Here is a 20,741-nt window from a genome sequence, read left to right as displayed (position 1 = left end):
ACAGAAGCTGCTCCTGAAGAGAAGTGAGCTTCATGCCACAAAGTCTGGCATTTACATGAAAATGAAGGTGTCTTGCCAGCAGGGGTAACAAGACAACCCAAAGTACCCTAATCAACACACTCCAGCCCAAATTAACTGTTAAGATGATGATACTGGATTTTGGAATTTAACAGGGCCCAAAAAAATTTTTTTTTCATACCTTCAGTCATTCAGTAGGAATACTGAGCAATAATGCCAAGCATGGATGACAGAATGACTGGATAAATCACTGGATTTTAGAGTGGAATTCTACAAAAGACACTTAAATAAATGAAAATAGCAGCACACAATCCAGCTTTCAGCAGGGCCACTGCTTGCACAGAATACTGAACATGTGTACAATGCTAAGCATGGACACAGGCCTTATGCTATTTCACCTGTAAATGACACATCTCCATTGAACATAACTCCCTTCTGACCTCCTACTGCCAACTAACCAGCTATTCCAGGTAAAACACATTAAGCAAAGCTGACACTTACTCCAATTTTTACCAAAAAAAAAGCAGACTACTTTTCGCAAAGGAAATCCAGGTAAGAGAACATTCCAGAAGGAAATAAATAAGGTTACGAACAAAGCAACTGTATTAGTAAATTGAGAGAAGGAGAAACAATTTGACTCCTTTTCCAATTTCAACTTTAGGGACTCTTCCAGACCTCTCATACTCAATCAAGACTTCAGAAAGTCTTCTGAGTAGCATTAAGCTACTCAGTGATTCTAACCTGCCTGGTAACTGGATATTTCCTGGTGGAACCTTCTCAGTTTTAAGTGGACAATGATCACATCTAGTGGCAATGCTTGCCTCAGGCTGGCAGGGTGGAAAGAGTATCCTAACGTTTGGGGGTTTTTTTTTGTAACTAGAACATGCACAGAATAATTGAAATGAAAAGGGTATTGTGAGACTTCCAATACCTTGTTGAACAATTGGGTGAAGAAGAGACACTTCAAAGGCCTGGCTTCTGAAGGATGATTGCCACAGAGAACAGTTTGATCAGAGATCAATGAGCAGCTGCCACAGAGCACACTTTCTGTCCCCAGCACCAGTTGGTGCACAGAGATGGATGCTGGCACAGCTTTAACAGTGTGAAGTACATGGTGCTCCTCAGCAATGCCAGCCTCCATCTGCACACATCCTGCTGGCCTGGACCTACAGTAATCATCACACATCAGCAGAGACCACTCAGGCAAAATTCAAAGTGAGCCCTTTGCTCTCCTGGACATTCTACCTGTGTCATTTTGTAACAGTTGAAGATTTCATTTTTCCCCCATTCTCACAAACCACACAGATTTAAATATATTTCAGGAGAATGCGTGCTCTCCAGGCAGAGCAGCCATTATTTATTTCTTTCTAGAGGTTTTAGTGCCTCGTAAACAACCGACTGTATTTATTAATCACTTAGCAATTAACCGCTTGTTACCACCCTGAAATTGTTTCCTGCAATTGGTCTCACCACCAGGTAAAAGAGGAATTCTCCATTTCCCATACAGTATCAGGCTCTAAAGTTGCACAATTTTGCCACTTTTGAGATGATAGCACAGTCTCACTGTGACTAAGGACTGCAAAATTGTGCTCCATGTAATTGAATCTAAAGATCTGACAACAGTGACCTTATCAAGAAATGAAACTTTTGGCTGAGGTTCAAACCATACACAAGAAATAACATCTTGTTGGCTGTTTGTAAACGTCACATAAAAATGTACTTATTCATTATTAGCAACTTGTACACTGAACACTCTGCAGGTCTCAAACTGCTGCCAAGGGAAGGATTACTCAGTACAATCATTTCATTTACATCTCAGTCTTGTATTAATTTTGGCAGCACAACCGAGCATCCCTGCTCGTGACTGTAACAGTGTTATCCCAGTGAGAGAATTATTCAGACCACAGGCTAAAAACTGAGGATGGAAGTAGTTCTGGGAGCTGGATTGATATTCTGAATGCCCACAGAGCTGCTGACCTCAGTGAGAGCCCTGATTTAGTACAAATATCCCATTTTTGTGGTAATAAGGCCAGCATTGACAACACACAACCTGCACTGGTGAGCCATCCCCTTTCGGATAAAATGGAACAAAAGGCTCCAGGCAAAGTCCTGGGTTCTATCAGCCCCAGGCTTTCAAGAGCAACACAGTCAACTCAAAAATCTGAAAGTTTCATAAAAAAAACTCAGTAAGGAGCCATTGTATATAATCACAACTGCTCTGCAACAAAATGCCATTTTAGAAGGCACAAAGAGCACAGCCCAGCTCACCTCTCCTGCTCTTGCAGACAGCCTTCAGGACACGCTGCCCAGGCCCACACTGCCCCTGGTCCGTCACACAGGCGCCCTCTGACACCTCCCACTCGTGGCACCGCGCGTCTTCACAAGGAACAGACTCCACCAAATGAGGACAGCCTGCCAGGGTCCCCACTGGATCCACGATCACTTGCCTCTGTCTCATCCTAAAGCCTGGAAAAAGCAGAGCTGAATTAACTGGACAACAGAAAAAATATTAATGTAATAATCTGGTAGCCAGAGGACAATATGGGGCATCTGGAGCTGGGGGATTTAAAGGCAAACAAGAGAACAATATTTACAGACTGCATTGACTGGGACAGCACTTGGCTGCAGGTGCCCAGGCATGCAAAATCTAACAGTGTGCAAAGAATTCCAGCAACCCACATTTTTCACATTTCTTTTTCCCTTTTATCAACATTAGATAGAAATACACACGTCAGAATATAGAAATTTACTGGTGATGCATATATTAATGTTATAACAGCATTAAGATAAAAAGAGAGGAACAGATAAGGAACTGAAGATATAAATGACATCTATGTTCTGCCTGGGAATCCACTAACGAAAGGATTTGTTTTGAGACACAGCAGAGCAGTTTACTAAGAAATTAGTATTCTGTTTTATGAAGGTGTAAGGTTTTCTGATACATAATGCATATCAGACCTCTTTGAAATGACATCCTATTAAACTGGAAGATTCAAATGTAAAGTGGAAGAAAAAGGTTACAAAAATAATCATAGAACTGATTACATAATCTACCTCCTCTGAACAAAACCAAAGTCATGTTGCTATATACAATGCAGAACTAATACATAAGTATGCTTCAGCAAGTTCTGTTATGTAAATGACACAGAATTTTAAAAAAGAGGTGGAAAAAAAATTCATGGAGGTTTTTCCTCTGACCGTCATGGAGTGGGGGCAAATTGCAGCATTAATAGAGGCCACATGGAAATGATTTGGTCATGAAACAGAAAAGAAAATGACAAATAAAATATCCCAGAGAATATTACAGATAAAACTTCCACAGTTCTCAAATGAACAAAAATAAATTATTCAAAACAATTTAAACATTAAATGCTTTTGCAAATATTATTATTTTTTATTATTTCTCTTATTGTTCAAAAATTTTTGACCAGTTGAAATCATTTGATCAGTGTGAAATCATTTCACATACTTGAGCAGTCTTCAGAAGAGCATAATTTCCAAACAATAATATCCATTCCCTGACATGCACTCCAAGAGCCATCTTTGCAACTTAGGAAAGGCTCTGAGAGGAATCTCAATGTGTCACAGCAACATCCATGCACAGCAGCCAAAATCCAGGGGAGGTTGAATTACATTTGCACATCCTTCTTCCAGGAACTTAAACCAAACCCACAACAATGAGAACATTCTCTTGGGTCTGCCTGAGTCCAGATTTCAGGGCTGTGGGTTGCACCTCCATCCTGACACACTGCCCTGGAATCCAGGCATGCAGCAGGACTCCCAAGGGGATGGGAGATGGGCAGCCTGGCAGCTGCCAGCCCAAGAGATCATCCTGCACAAATTCACTGCAGGATAAAATCAGCTTGGAAAATCTTACTTTTTCTTCTCACATGAATTATGGCAAAAAGCTTTTAAAGGTCAGATTCCACTACACACATCCAAGAGCTCTCACCCTGTGTTAGATTAATTTTTTTTTTTTGGAAAACACATTAGGCTCCCAGTGTCTAATGTGACCTCCCTGTTTTTGCAGTCTTTTTGCAATATTCCATTCCCTGCTCACCTCTCCCTCCGTGGCGGTGCTGGCAGCTCTCGGGCAGGCAGGGACCCCACGGTGACCACGAGGACACCGCACACTCGGCCGGGCATGGCAGGTGACACACCTGGGAGGTGGCAGGAGCAGGACCCTGGCAGAGCTTCCCATCCACTGGTCTGGCAACTAAAAGGAAAAAAAAAAAAGAAAATCAAGGCTGTAACTCTGTAAAGCTGGCCTTTTTCCAGAATGCACCAAAATCCAGTGATTTTTCAGGGTCTTATCTCCCAGGGCAAAAAGTTAATCCTGTGTTGAGAAAGGCACTTAAAAGTTTTATCTGAATCACCAATATTCAGCAAGCTAGTTGAGACTATTCTTAGTGGTAATCAGGTGCTTCAAAACTAGATTGAATGCTGATTTTCAGCAGTGCTGGAGTAACAAACTGGGATCGAATCCCCACATTTATGACCAAGAAGACCCCTTTAGACAGGAGTGAAGAGAAAGATGCCGAAGGGAATCCAAAAAGCTCCCACTGCAACTGGGAGCCAGGCAGAGGCAGGTGAGTAAAACCCAAGCACAGGAGACTCTCCCCATCCCCATGCCCTTTGGGGCACTTCCATCTCTGGATTATAGATGCAGTGTCCAGACCTTGGAATTTTCTTCATCTACTTCCAGTAAAACTGAGCAGAGCTCTCAGATTCCTCTGCACCAACAAAAGCATGAAGCATCTTCCCTGCCTAGGAGCAGAGACATTTACCTGAGCTGCCTGAACCCATGGATCTCCAATCCTTATCCCAGAAATGAGCTAATCCCAAACCCTGCCAAGCACCAGTTTAGTTGATACTGACAATGGATTTGGAAAGTTGACTCTCTTTGTATTTTCATTTATCATAAGAGATTTCTAGATTCAATTAACTTCTCTCACCTTTTTATTTGGGGCAGAGGGGGGAAGGAAAAGAAAGGGAAACAAAGACTCTTAAATCTGTCCTCTGAGTCATTATATGATATTGCATTTTAATTACATTATGGGCTGAATTTGGCTGCCTCTTTAGATAAATCAATATCAAAGCAGTCTTTCAAAAGGCAAAGGCTTGTTTGAGTTTACTCTGCCATGGCATTACCAAGACTTCATTAATTTTTATAGATACTGAGTTTGTTTTATCCTCGTTTTTATTTTTCATGTCTGTTTTTCTTTGCTTCCATGCATGGAATTGATTTTAAAAGAATTTGTACAAACATGCCCAATATATGAGTAATCTTTCCTTTTTCTGATATTACACCATTTTCTTTAAAATTAATCATTTGAAGAAAAACACAACTTTTTTTTTCAAACACAAGACTTCAGCGCTCAAAACCTCAAATTCTGATTTGCACATCCTGAAGGTGAGTTTAGACCTATCAGTCTGAAGTGATATTCAGACCAATATCAGTGCTTATGATTCCAACTCATCAGAATAACAGGCTTAAACAACAGTGTAATTTAATTCTAGGCTGAAAGATAATACATTATTAAAAAAGACAATTTTCTGAATGTTTTCTGAGACCCTGTAAGGCCTTTGACATGTTCATTTAAAGATTAGAATGAGGTGCTGCAAATCCAATTCATCTGAATGCTCACATAAAGAGACCTTTTCTAGATACCTTGCAAATGAAGTGACAGACAGAATGAGATAAAAATTAGAGTTTTAAGGATAAGAGTATTTATTTTACCAAGAAGCCTCATGCATGACTTAATCTGCCTCTCAGCATCAAGCTTTGCAAAACTATCAGTTTTCTGAGAGTTGTCTTGGAGAAATGAAAGGAACTAAAACTGAGTACAAATGGTCAGGAATAAAGTCCAGTCCTGCTTTGCTCTCCTCCCTCCTCACTGATTTTTAGGTTGTTTCTATACTGAATTAAACTATTTAAATGTGGAAGCCTAGATACAGCTGGATGGTTCTCCTTCCTCTGAAACCAACCAGCGTACCCAACACTATTTTAAATTGATTTTGGATTAAAAAAATAAAGAATAATTTATTACAAAATGTTAGAGGGGCTACCACCCGACCCATATTCATGGATGACTTCTTCCCATTCTGGTGGAAATCCCTGCCTTCCTCTCCCTGACAGCCACCCTCCTTCTCCTCCTCCTCCTCCTCCCTTGGGCTGATGCCCTATTTAGTTCTAGTACTGAGAGTTCTTTTCCCAGAATCTACTTCCCATTTGGCACTGGAACAAGGCTGCTTATTTACTCACTTCCTTAAGTAGTTCTTTGCATTCTATAAAAGGTAAATCAGAAAATACCATTCTGATCAAATATCCAAATACATACCAAGTCTGTGACAGCTTATACTCCCCACTCTCCACTGACTGCAATCCTCCAGTCAGTCTCCAGGAATAACAAAGCAAAAACTCCAGAACAAAAACCACAAGCTGTAATAATAAATACATACACCATGCTATCCTTTTCCAACACCTGGCAGGTATAGAGAGAGTTTCCACCCACAGTGACAGGATGGACAAGCAGGGTACTCTTTAAAAAATAATTTCATTCCTTCAGCCATTTGATTAAAAACTCTCATTTCCATCTGGTTTATCTTAAAGTTTGATGTTATTTTTCTACTGCCATTCTTTTATACAGTAACAAATTTTTCTTTTTTTTTTTTTTTTTTCAATTATAAAGGAATGATAAGGGGGACTTTTTCTGTGAACCTTTTAAATGCCAAAATTCTCACACACTGCAGCCTCCAAATGGCACAGGTAGCCTGGCTGGGGATGTCCTATTCAGGAAAAAAAACTGACATTATGCCTATGATAAATGAACACAGATGCCAGGAATACCTTTAGGAATGGGCCAGCCTTCTGATTTCATTCAATAATTGACTCTGTAGTGGTATTTTCCTGAATTCATATAGAGAAAGTGCTCTTTGTGAAATTATTTTCCTCAGAACATCGTTAGCCACATTTTTGGAGGAAGGTGAAAGGCAGAAACCAGGGAAGCAAAGAGTGGGAGGGGAGGAAACATCTCTGATTCAAGTAGCAGCTTATTTATGCTTGTTCATACCTTTTAAAATCCTGTGTTCTTCCCAATCTATAGAATAAACTTGAAAAAGCAATCAAGTACTAATCTGGGAGCCTCAAACACTGCACACTTCTATAGCTGTTATATTGAATCTATCCTTTATAAATGCAACTGCAGCTGTTCCCAGCACCAGTGTCTTGCCTCAAGTTTGAATTTTACTATTTGCTGTTATTTTCAGGTTATTGCTACCAGCAGGAGATAATAAATTGGGTTCTAAAGTGTCTTGTTTCCCTATATATTTTTACTGAGGTAATGATTTGGAGGAAGAGTGGAGGAGGAAATCAGCTCTGGTATGATTATTTCCATAATGTAATTTTAAGCCAATAAATAAATTATCTTTGAATAGAGTCATGTGGACAGATACTTGCAGGCACACATACCCACGCTATGTTAAAAGCAATGCTGTCCAGACAGAGGCAGAAATGCTAGGATGGCATTTTGTTTGCAGGGGGTCCTGTCAAATATGGTTTTTCAACCCCTCAGGAGGTAAATAACACTTTTTTTCCTGAACTTTAACTACACTTCCCTTTTACAATGAAAGCCCAAGTATTTTTCATACTAAAACCAAAATGAGACTTTTCCAAATATCACTAATATATCTGGAATATACACAAAGATTTTCAGGTCTGCCTCTCACATATTTTAGGTAATACTCAATTCTCAAGGAAATAAATCCAAATGTTTACCACATGGCAAAACTAATCCAAATTAAAATTGCCAGGATCCAAGGCAGGTACAAGAAAGGGATGGCATATCCTGGTGAAAGCTCTTACTGCCTTTGCTGGGACTTATAAACCAAAGACACTTGGATCAATACAAAGGGAAATTACTTGAGAAAACCACAAAGGAGCGAGTTATGTTATAAAAACAACTTCATGTGTAAAACACAATAGGGGTAAGTAATTTCTCTAACCTGAAAGACATTTTTATAGCAAAAACAAAACACTGCACAAGGGAGAAGTGGTGAATGCAATCTGACCAGTCTGGAAATGGCACCAACCCCAGTCCCTTACATCCCTCCATTAAGGCCTAATGCTCCCCATGTCTGATAGAAAGGGTTTCTTTATGTTTTGAGGAAGAATCAATTAGTTTTGAAGCCACTAAGCACAAAGTTGGAGGCCTATTTTCAATTAAAATCTATTTAATAGACAAGGAACAACGTATGAATAGAAGGCTAATCACAGCATGAAGGAGGGTTAATAGTAGATTGCCAAGAGCAACAATGGCTTAATGTATTTCAGAACAATAAAAATCCTCACAATTTTATTACAGTGACACAGACAAAAAGTATCCCTGTGTCTTCTCTCTGCTGCTCAACAGGACTGTGATCTCAGCTGGGATACTGCATTGTTTTGCTACAGCAGAATTTGTGGATATTAACAACAGAGTCTACATATCTGGCAAAAATTCAGAGTGAACATGAGGCTCCCCACCAGCAGCCACATGACTGAGCAGATCAGAGGTGACAATTCATTAAGAGTGCCCAGGAAAAACAGCAGAGGCAACAGAGATGCTGGGATTGCAGCAAAGCGAACGATGGAGAAGAAAAAAGGATTCTGTGGGATATTTGAGCATTTGGCTGTTACCTAAAAAAAGCTGGAAATCACTGGAGCAGACCACCAGAGAGGGTGAGAGAAGGAATGAGGAAAACAGGAAAGAAAACCTACGAAACAGGGAAGAAAATCCATGAAAACTTCACAAAAGCCTTGTAAGAGTGGGAGCTTTGCTCACTGCTGAGCTCAGCGTTGATTCCATAGGAAGGAGAAACCTTTTCTGTGACTGGCACGAGAAATACACCTCTGTGGATGTGCCTGGATGTGCCTGGGACACCGGGATGTGGCACAGGTGGCCCAAAGCCATGCTGGTGGCCCAGCCAGCGCGGGGTATCGTGGGATCCTGGGAGCAGCCAGGCTGCTCCACACAGAGCTGGCGCTGGCACACAAACTTCATTTACCTCCAGTGCTTCCTGCTCCAGACACCTCTGGCTGAGCTCTCCCTCCCCAGTGTCCCAGTTTGTGGCATAGCCTTGTACACACAAATCCTTTTAATTTTTCATCTCGCTCCATGCTATTGTCTGAACACAATGCAGCTCCCCAGCCTCAGAACAGCAGCAGGACAAAATTACACAGAACAAACCATCACTGTCTTGACTGGAATTAATCCAGTTTCAGTGGTAGGAAATAATTATAAAAATACAGATGCAATTAAAATGTTTTAAGGATAAAAGCCTGGACTAAAACCTAGTATCTGACACGAACTAACTGGGCAGCATATTATTTGCTGCATACCACAGCCAGCTAAACAAATTAAAGCTTTTATAAAGGAATAACTATTCATGATCATAACAAACAGCTTGTTGGCAAAAAAAAGGCCTATTACTTATAAGGCACCTCTTAAAAGACTCACTTATTTCCCTGTCAAAGTCTTTTTAAACATTACTCATTTCATTTTAGTTTAATTAGTTTTAAGATATGAAAGAACTGAAAATATTACACCTCTGAAAGACATTAGGGAAAATGTTTTTTTCCTTAATGGATTCAAACTCAAATTTTTGAAATGCACATTTAAACACCACTGTCAAGCACTACAACAATCTGAATAAAATCATTTCCTCTCCTGCTTCTACAGGGTTTCCCCTGAAGAAGCCAGCTGTTACATATTTATTTTTCCATTATGTGAGTTGTATCTCATAAATTCTGCTCAGCATTTGGTGAGCTTACAGATCAATAACTTGGCATCCCAGCAATATAAATCTGATACAGACTTCCCTGAATATATTTCACACTTCAGAGGTGTATTTCTCATCTTTTCAAGCCAGTACAGTCATCCCAGTGATAAATAACTAGTTTGGGATGAGAGGGATCCTTGGGGGGGAGAGGTTCCACCTGAGAATCTGGTTTCTGTGATTCAGGTCAGCTAAGCCCCAGGCTGGATGCTTCTGTTGCTGTACTAGAAGCAACTCAACAAAGAATTTTTCACACCACTGCTGACCATCATTTCTCTCCCTCCTACAGTCCTAGTCAAGTTTTCTCATTACTAATATATTCTAACCTATTCAATTTCGTAAACCAGACAAGGAAAACAGGATTTAAACATCAAAGTCCTAAAATTCTAATTTCTGTAGAGTAAATTAATCTTGTCATTCCTGCAGTTTCACCAGCATAAATTTACAAAAAAATAAATAATTTTTTTTAAAAAAAGAAGTGCCATTTAATATAGGGCTCACACTCCACTCAAGGTTCCTCTTCACTCCAACAGTGCATGAGCTGCATCAACTCCTATGGGCAGCTTATCTCCATTAACAAGGTCCTTTTCCAACAAATATGCAGGATGGCAACAGCCAAAAACACAACAACCTGCACAACCAACTCCCAGTTCCTAAAAAGTAAGACCTGGTGCTTCACAAGACCCCTGGCACCCAAGGGGATGGTGGCACTTTCAAACTGGACTTTCCACTGGTATCATCCTCTTCCCAAAAATACTTCCAGAGTTTATTGAACAGATGCCACATGCACCAATTTGAAATACCAATCCCCCAGGAGACACACAGTGGAAGGTCATGATTCAGAGCAGAACAAAGAACTTGCAGGGAAAAAAATTCTGGCACCCTCATTAGGAAACAGAGCATACAGAGCAAAGAAAGTAAAACAGCACATTTTGGAGCTAAAAAATACAATAGGGCAGAAAGAAAGGGATGAGAATAAATAGAGAATAACATAAGATATGAATGAAAGGACTCCTCAAATTAATCTCTGTGCAAGTCCAAAGAGGTGCCAATATCTGAAAAACAAAACACAATGCCAAAGTATTTCCCATGTGGGAATCAAAAAGAGTCTGAAAAATTCACTCATCAGATAAGAAAGGAATAGACATTTCTGTCTATCAGCAGTAGGGAGGAAGCTCAGTATTTTGAGGAAAACAAGAACATATAAAGCCCATAAAATAATCATTTTGAGACTCAAGGAAGTAGGACTTAGATGAAAGTGCAGGGGACCAGTTTCAGCTTCAGACCATTTTGTGGTTCTGTCAGTAAAGGGGCTTGTAAGACAAAACTACATAAGGGAATACACACAGGGATGGATCAGAGAATAACCATTAGACCTGAACAGGTACTTGAGTATTTTCCAAGTCCTCAGCTGTAAACAGACTAAAGGAGGTTTTGCTGTTACAGCTGGCAACACACAAGTTTATAAAAAAACAATCTGATATAAAATGAACCAGGTGGAATTGCATCCTAAAAATAAAGCAAAATTAGTATAGGCTGGGGAACTGAAGTGGAGTCAGGCAAGGTACTATGTCTACCAACAGGTGAGGATTGAATCTCTCTCTCAAAAGAAAAAAGAATATAAAAATAATAGAGACTTCTGTAAGAAATAGTTTTGCAGGGTAATACTAAAAGCTATCCAAAAATAACGAAGGCACAACTGTGTCACATACCTGCTACTGAAATTAAAGCTCAAATAAAAATGAATATATGGAGTCAAATATGATAGAGAAACTCATTAACAAAAAAATGTAAACAAAACTTTAGAACCTTGTACAGGCATGTACATCCATTTTATGTGGATTTTCAGATGTAAAATAACAAAGATTAAGAAGATAGGAACCTGCAATGATTTCTGGTGAGCAGGTAATATAAGATACATTTTATGAGCCACATTTACTATGCTGAGTAAACAATAAAGAGGATTAAGGGAAGTAAAGCATTATTTCACAAAGGTCTTTTCAGTCTTATAATTAAAACTTAAGCAGACAGGCTCCAAAAACACTTTAAGAAAATTCTGAAAGGAAGAGGTAAATTGGATCTCATTCAAACAAGTAAAAAAGGAAAAATGTCAAGATATGTAAGGCACAAATTTTATGAAAGAATGATAGGGCAGACAGAACCCTAGTTAGAAAACCACAGAAAATATGGAAAGAACAGCAATCCCAGTCACTAGAGACAGCAGGTAACTAGTTCAGAGAAGAGAGGAAATACTTCTGGAGTATTTTATAAAGACTGCCATCTCCCAGACTACTCATAAAGAGATACAGTTTCCAGATAAATCCTAAAAGCAAAATTAATTAGAAAACAGAAGGATACTCCCTGATCTTCAGAAAAGAAAGTTAAAAAGTCCTGAGTTAAAAGATTAAATCTAGAAACTACATACATTTATTAACTGTTTGAACATAAATACAGACACTAGAGTCCCAGATTCTAAGAGGAATTTTCATTCCCATATCACTGGAATAATTTATTGTGATTGAGAGGAGAGTTGTACTGGCATACAAGGAGAGGTTTCATAAACAGATTGCTGCATAATATTCTTCCCTACCTTTTCCAGATGTCTTTTTTGTTGGGACACTGGGGATTGCTAGTTAGTGATCAATTAAAATTTATTATGGGAAAATACATTTCAGATAAAATTTCGTAAAACCCAAAAAATCTTATCTCTTTTTTGTAAACCCACTTACAGAAGAGAGGAAAGCATGTGTGTCCTATGGTAGCAGTGTCTAGCTTTGAAAATAAGTTAAGGAGGTACATTTCTACTTTGCTTAAAAGGGTTTTCATATGAGTGACCAGACCTACTTTGAAAAAGGGGTACAAAAGAAGGATAGTCACCATTCCTACAGTTTGTTCCAGAAACAGGATGTCCAGCCACAGGAATCAGGGAGTACCCAGAGCAGAAAGGGCTGTACCACAAGTTGCTCACTTGCATATTCTGTGCTACTTTCTGTGTAAAATGTGTCTCCCTCTTTAAAAGAGACATCATTTCAAACATGCAGATTTGCCACTTCCATCTCTGGAATTACCAGATTACAACCTCTATGCAAAAATTAAGCTTTATCAATTTAAACAAGTTAAATTCTTAAAATTCAGTGAGATACTTAAAAACAGCAAGATCTGTCAAAAGGTAATCATGCTAAAGTTCAGCCTAAATTTAAAAAAGCCTCACAAGAAGACTCCTTGGACAGAACAGTCAGCATTAAAACCAGCATAGTCTCTTCACTTAGGTTACCTACACACACAGGAACACAGACCTCTGAAGTACACATCACTACACATTTACCAATTAAATTTAGCTGTAACAGCCTCAGAATGCAGGAATATTACCAAGGACTTCAGACTGCAAGATCTTCTTCTTCCAAATACTCACATTAATAGTATGAACTTCCTCCTCACGGCTTAAAAAACATATAACTTCACTTGGATCAAGACAGGGATTTCTTAGTTAGGTCACCTCTTGGGAGAGAAATATATGAAATCTTATCAATGCATTTCTTAAAGTAATACCTGAGTGAGAATTTTCCATTTTCAGTATCTTCAAGTTGGAACCTTATAATCAAAATACAGAAAGAATTCAGCAGACTTAACCTTCTGAACAACTGATATATAGGGACTCAAGGAAACAGGTGCTCCCTTTCCAAACACACACATTTTAATAAAAGAAGAAATAGGTGGGAAGACTAAGCAAATAAAAAATGGGAGAGATATCCTTGGGGAATAAAAGAGCTTTGAGCAGTATGTATAAACACATCACAGATGGTACCTGTCTCCAACTAGGATTCAACATATTTTATCCCAGAATGCTGCTGGAGAGACCACGGGACAAAATCTTCTTTCACATATGTCATTTGGCCCAGGTCCAAATTCTCTTTGGAAGTAACCAGAAGAATAACAACAGTGATGGATGGTAATATCCCATTAGACTCGCTTGCTTGGTTCCTGAATGATCCCTTTAAGGACACTCAAGAGGTGAAGAAAGAAAAATTACTGTGCTTTTGATGGTAGCAGTTAGACACTGTATTTGCTTATACACAGAGGATTAAATTCCTCATCTTCTCCTCATCACTGAAAAATTGGTACAGTAAAAGGTGAGATGCCCTAGTGATGAATAAAAGTATTCTGCCAGTTCTGATGGCCAGAAGAAAAAAAGCCAAAAATTTGTAATTCCTTATTTATTCAAAGAACAAAAATTAGTCAGCTAGTGAATGAGACACAATGAATAATACTGGATGAGGAGGGATAATAAGGAAGGCTTTCCCTGTTTTCACTTGCATGTGACTGTGCTGACAATAGATGGGATTTCACTACTGTACATCTGCACTTCTGCTTTGAAATTACAGTAACAGTTTATACCTTGTAAAATTGCTCTGCACATCTGGGTTTTTTCAGCTGCCTATACGATTTTTTTTATTTTTAAATATTAGAAATGTAAATAAAAGGAAGAAGTATCCCAGGGTTTGTTTTTGGTTTTTTTTAAGTTGAGGCGAGGGCTTGCAATTTTTAAGCTGAACTGAACTTTGAGCAAGGGAAAAAGTTGCAGGTGAGTCATGCACTGGATATGTAGCACCACTAGCCATGAGATATGTAAATGTTTAAGGAATTCAGAGGCACTCCTCTAGTCTTCCTGAGAAGCTCACAATTCTGACAAAGAAAAAAGTGTGAATGAAGTCAGTTCAAGCTCTCTGCTCACCAGCCTGCCTCACAGTGGCTGCAAGGAACATAGGAGTGCTCAGAAGGATGAACCAAGTCAATAAATGCCACACAGCTTTCATCAACAGCATTTTTCTGACTCTGAAAGTTCCCTGCATCACTCACTTGTGTGGAACAAGAGAGAGGGATTGTGTTGTGAGAGCAAAGTAGTGCCAGATGTCTGGGAGAGGTGAATGAGCCACTGTGCATGGACTGAATAGAGACTGAAACAGGTCTGGTTTACAGTAACCTCAGAGTCTGTGAGGGATGCTGGGACACACACTGGGCATCAGGGAAACACTTGATTCTCCTCTGTAAGTAAATAAATCTAAGACGTAATATTGTGTTGCTATTATCTTACATCTCTGCTCAAAAACACATTCTGCAAGAGCACCACATTGAGTAAATAAAACAGCCTATGATGAATTATTCACTGTGAATCTGTAACTACTTATTATTCTTCTAAAGGAAATATAACTCACTTCCAGAGTCCAAAACCCATCTGTCTGCTCAAAAGCTGTGACAATATTATTTTTGCTTTCCCCTTCAAATCACAAGAAAGATTGTGTATCAATCTGAAGCACTGGCTAAAGCCATATCCGGAATGGTGTGTGACAACCTGTTTTATATTCTAAACTAAGACTACACTACAGATAAGTGCATTCAGCTACCAAGGGGCTGGGCTTCCTGATATACGACAGAGGAAGAAAAGTCAACTCCAAGCATAAATTAGTTCCTTCATCCTTTGCAACTCTCCCAATGCAAGTGAACAACAGAACTGGCAGCAATTCATCCCAGGAGGTTGTGGCTCCTGGCAGTTCCTCAGGGCTTCCTCTGGTGCCGAGCAGTACCTCCCTGTGTGAGCATGGATACAAGGAGGGCATCAGCAAGCCAAAGGCTACCAGTGACTCCACATTATCTATTTCTTTCTTCCTGTTTCTCCTACTCAAATCTACTCAGGCCAGCATTTCAGAGTGACCCTGCACACACACCCTCCTTCAGCCGGTGTGTCCCCAGTTCCACGACGATCTGGGCACAGTAGACCACTCGGGTTTGGATCCCACCTCCGCAGAGCCCTGCCTGCTTCTGGTGGTGAGGGTCCTGCTGGTCAAGGAGCAGAGACACTTGGCAAGCTTTCCATTCAGAAGTCCTCCAGGCAAACCTTTGGGAACAGAAAGAGAAGAGTAAAATGAGTTTTTGAAAGACTACAGGTAAGGGGGAAGTACTTTATTAGATGACAAAATACAATTGGTTTAATCTTTATAGCAGTACTTTTCTATCCAAAACAGGGAATGTTTGGAAACATTCTGAGCATTAAATTTACATAGGTTAAGTATGTGCTATTTGTCTGGAGCACTTGTATAAAACTTTTGACAGAGCACCAATCTCCAAAGCCTTCTGAAACACTAAATCATCCTGACAGCACCTTTGAGCACAGTGTAAAAAATGAGTGAAGATTAAGAGGTTTGATTAAGTGTGAACAGTAGTTTTCAAACATGTCTCTCAAAGCACTAAACCACCCTTCTCTGCCAAGAGCTGAACACCTCTCTCTGAAATGCCCTTAACAGCTGAAATCCCACATACATCGACAGAGCTCCAAGCACTTGCAGCTTTTCCACAGGGGGCACCTTTCTAAATGCCTAAGGTACTGCCAGTTCCTTCAGGGGATTGGCTAAAGCATCTCAGTTAATTCCATTTTCCACAAGCTGTGATACACAGCAAGCTCTAGACAAAAAATACTTTCATTCTATATTCCATTCACACCTAAAGAGCATTAAAGGCTTTCAAGGAATTATAACGTTTTGGGGCACAGGCAGGTGAATGCTGTACAGACAACAGTTGTTGGTGTGTACCAGCTTAAATGCCAGGAAGAACTTATTAAAACCACAGGGAAAACAGTGCTGTGTGTCTGTGGAAAGCAGGATTTATCTCCCCATCACGACTGAAAATGCAGAGCATATTTCTAACACAACTGTTTCCACAGGCAGAGCTCGCTTTGATTCACAGGTCACAGTATGAGGGGAGTAAATAAGAGCACAAAGTCTTCCCGAGCTTCCCAAACGCAAATCTTAGGCAATATTGTTTTTATAACCAATCTGTTCACACTTGTGCTGCTTTATGCCTCCACTCCTCTAAATTTCCTAGTTTACTTTTACCAAGGAATCTTTGGGTTTTGTGTAATGCAAACTACATAAAATAATTTCCTTCCTTTAGTCTCAAGACGAATCTCTCTCCTTTCAGAGTAGATCCACAGTTGTTAAAACTACATATGTTCCTTAACTGCTGACTGATCACTGTAAACTCAAACACAGTGGGGTGCCTCTGCAGAAAAAGCTTTCCACATCATAATTCTGTGTGTTCTCTGCAGTACCTGCTCCTGACTACAGCTATGGCAAGCAAACCTGCATTTTAAAACTATATGAAAAATTAACACACTAATATGAGCATACATCAATGTTCTCCTAATTTATTTTGTGAATTTTTTTTTTTTGTGAATGGTTTTGTTTTTTTTTATTAGCCCCAAAGCACTTCCAAATCTTGTAATGTATTCACAGAAAATATTTGTGAATACTGCCAATTACTTGCATTTACAGGTACTGTTCAGATGAGCTGTCATGCTCTCTTAAATAACTCACAGCATCTTTTGCACATCTGGATACACTCACAGGGTTCATTACCCCTAAAGAAAATAATACATAACACACTTTTCACATGACAAGTATCAAATACCTAACTCCCACAACATATAAAGCACAACCATGAATTCTTCTTCCCGTTAGCTCCTTCTGGGAATTCCTAATCCCATTTCTTGGGCCTGCAGTGTTAAATGCAACCATAAAGATAATGAAAAGTGCTCTTCATCAAACACTGGGTAAAGAAGAGTCTTCCTCCACATCCCTTCAGTACTCTGTTCTTTCCAGGTCTACTTTTGAAAATAAAATCTTAAATACAGAACATACACATCTTTCTGCAGCCAAGAAAACAGTTTGTTTTAAGGAAGTATTTCTTAAAGCAAAAATTGACTGAGGTAAAACTCATTATCAATATCTGGCTTAGGAAGTCAGCTGTGAACTCTGGATCCTAAAGACTCATTTCCAGAGGTGTGAGCATCTGCTTCTTCTATTCAGTGTGAGCTGCGGGAGTTAACACCTATGAAAATTAGGCCATCGATGATTAAAATTATGCAAAATAACTAAATCTGAACTCAGAGAGATAATTAAACTTCATCAGCTCCCGAATCTATAAAAAAAAAAAAAAATTTCCCTTTATATATTCTCCCAGAGTAACTTGTGTGTGAGCAGAGAGCAAGGACAGCTCTTGGCACTCTGCCAGTGCCGCTGGCACCAGCCCCAAGCCTCAGCCCTGTCTGCTCTTACCTGCACGTGTCCTCAGCTGTCCAGCACTCCAAAAACAAATCCTGACCTCCAGGCATTAAAAGGGACACATTTTCATCACCATTAACAAGCCCACCAGGAGGTCAAAGGGCTGAAGGGTAGCTTTGCTACCACTCCCCAAGTATAACTGCTGAGCCTTCTAGCACAGCTCACTGCACTTCCTCTCCAATCTTTACTACTTAATGCCTTATCTTTAATTGGGGCATAATAAACCTCATTTACAACGTAATACCATCACACCTGTATCTCAGCCATAAGCCTTCTTAAAAAAATCAAGTCTTAAAACGTGTCCATTTTCCATCATTTAACTTCTGAAAAGCTTTGAATTTCCAACAAAGCAAAGAGAGTTTTTGCTATATCCCTGTCTCGTAACATAGCAACCACAACCAAAATGAATGATATGAAGACATAATCATAATTCTGGAAAATCTATCTATTCCCAGCGAACATGAAAGCGACACATCAAGGATAAAAAAGATACAATACATTGTTTTAAAACTGATGACTCAGTGACAGTTATGAAACAAACGGGCTCAATATCTTTCCAATTTATGGTAACCTCATGGTCTCTTTAGTCTATAGGACTTATTCTCTTAGTGTTTACACAAGTTTTAAACCTGTATATACCCATTCACTTTAATTGAACTATCCCAAATTTATATCATAATAAAAGAAAGTAGAATCACCTCCTATGTGTTTAAGCTTTTTAAGCACTTAATCCTTTCAGAACAAATAACCAAAGGTAAAACAAAGCACAAAGCTCTGGAGTCTTACATGCAGTTAAAATGTTTTATCTTCTTGCATTTAGACTATTGATTATAGATGTTATTGTAAACTTCAGCCATAAAATTAAAAGCCCTTCCCATTTAACAGCGAATTTACACCTATGTCACCTACCTGTGATGGGACCTTTAACTTGGAGCTTTTCCACAGGCATAGAGTTTACATTTAACTGAGAAGTTCTGAGGCTTAAAGTATTTTTGTCATCTCTGGATCCTTTTAGGAGACTGGAATATAACTTCACCCACCTTTCTCTGTGGAGTACAACTCTGCAAGTGCTACCTCTTTAGCTGCTGCTTTTTTATGTCAGTGGATGAAGCCCACACTATGTACCTTCATTCAGTCATGAGGTGCTCTCTGCCTCTGCATTAAAAAACAGCCTCTAGAAAATCATAAAATCCCAGATTGATTTGGGCTGGAAGAGACCTTGAAGATCATCTCATTCCAACCCCCTGCCAAGCGCACAGACACCTTCCACCATCCCAAGTTGCTCCATGCCCCATCCAGCCTGGCCTTGGACACTTCCAGGGCTGGAGAAGCCACAACTTTGTTGGGCAAGCTATGCCAGCAACTTACCACCCTCGCAATGAAGAATTTCTTCCTAATAGTCTTCTAAATACAATATTATTTTTTTCCTAATCCCATTCCTTCTGCTCAGCAACTTGTTCTGGTCTATGTCCTAGCCCGTTTTCTTTGCTGTGGCTGAAGCATGCTTTGGAAAATTCTTGCCCTAAAACAAAACTGAAGGAAAGACTTGACTTCTTGTCTCCAAATCAACCTAAAACAAAAGAGATTTCTAGGAACTGGGAAAGTAAACAGGAGTCTCACCTTAAAGGACTTAAAATCTGATCTGATTAGGCAAACAGAAAAAAAAGGAGTGGTTTGTGTTAAGACCAGATAAATGAAAGATGTTGTAAGCTTTTACTTTTGCTAGTGAAGGTCCTTAAATTCATCATCTCCTTTTAAGGGGAAGAAAGAAAAGATCACTGTTTGGTAAGCCTCAGCAAACCACAGATAAAGTGGCATATATATAAGTGGGGGGAAAAAGGTATAATCTTTCTAGGTTTTACCCTACAAATAGAATGTGGTCAAATCAGGAGAATAGGAGTATCTAAGGTTTCCTGTATTGTTTCACAGGGATTAACACTACATCTCTCTATGTCTGGAAAGGTACTCCAGTAGTTCAGTCACCAATTCCCAAGGACCAACACCAAATCACCAGGCTGCAAACTGAAACATCAACCAATAGCAACCTTTACCAGCTGCTGAAACCTAAATAACATACGTATTTTATTTCTGTTCATGAATACAAAATCCTGGTCCCCGCAGCCTTACATCCAGTAGACACACAGCACGTACTGCAATATTATGGATTTTCATTCTGGCTTGTTTCTTTATACTGAGTGAATCAATCAAAGTCTAGTAACCAGGCACTGCTGTAAAATTCTTCTGCACAGTGTGAGAAGGTCATAGCCTACCACCTGCATTTTGAGATATTACATCCCTAGAAATAACAATTAACTAAATACCAGAGTTGTACTTTTTAATATTTTCAGCTAAGTGGCTCTATTAACCTGTAAGTTTAATGTTATTTTTCTGAGCTAGCACATCAGAGTTCATCCTCACTCATGCAGACATTGCCCTGGAGGCGTTGCCTCAAGGTAGGGAGGCAAAATGAGATGAGGAAGTTTTCAAGAGTTCACAGCCTCATGAAAACCTGGGCACAGCAGAAATACACTGAAAGACCAACAGATTTTCTTCTACAGAGAGAGAGGCACCTACAAAAATTATCAGTGGTTTGCAGGTTCTCACCTTTTGGGCTCTCCTGGCTCTACAGAACCATTTGCCCTTCAATACAGTGCAATGTCAAAAAGGGGAAGTGAGAAACCAGGGACAGAGCCACGTCTGTTCACTCCCTGATTAACTTCCAGCCAGTCTCCCCCAATCAGGTGTCACCTGCACCCACGCTCCTGTACAAAATCAGCAAGACAATGTGTTAAT

General features: G+C 39.5%; 1 protein-coding gene across 6 annotated transcripts in view; it reads right to left on the bottom strand.

Moving 5' to 3' along the window:
* THSD7B (thrombospondin type 1 domain containing 7B) overlaps positions 1–20,741 on the bottom strand; it is a 298,549-nt gene that overhangs the window by 161,729 nt on the left and 116,079 nt on the right. For all 6 annotated transcript variants that reach the window (XM_086898690.1, XM_086898691.1, XM_086898693.1 and 3 more), the window contains 3 exons: positions 15,558–15,727; positions 4,079–4,234; positions 2,287–2,484 (listed from right to left, as the gene is read on the bottom strand). In XM_086898690.1, the coding sequence (XP_086754816.1) occupies positions 2,287–2,484; positions 4,079–4,234; positions 15,558–15,727 (524 nt within the window). The remainder of the gene's footprint in view (positions 1–2,286; positions 2,485–4,078; positions 4,235–15,557; positions 15,728–20,741) is intronic.

This window comes from Cyanistes caeruleus, chromosome 7 (genome assembly GCF_971803275.1).
Source record: "Cyanistes caeruleus chromosome 7, bCyaCae1.hap1.1, whole genome shotgun sequence".
NCBI lineage: Eukaryota > Metazoa > Chordata > Aves > Passeriformes > Paridae > Cyanistes > Cyanistes caeruleus.
This window is presented reverse-complemented; position numbering and strand designations above follow the sequence as displayed.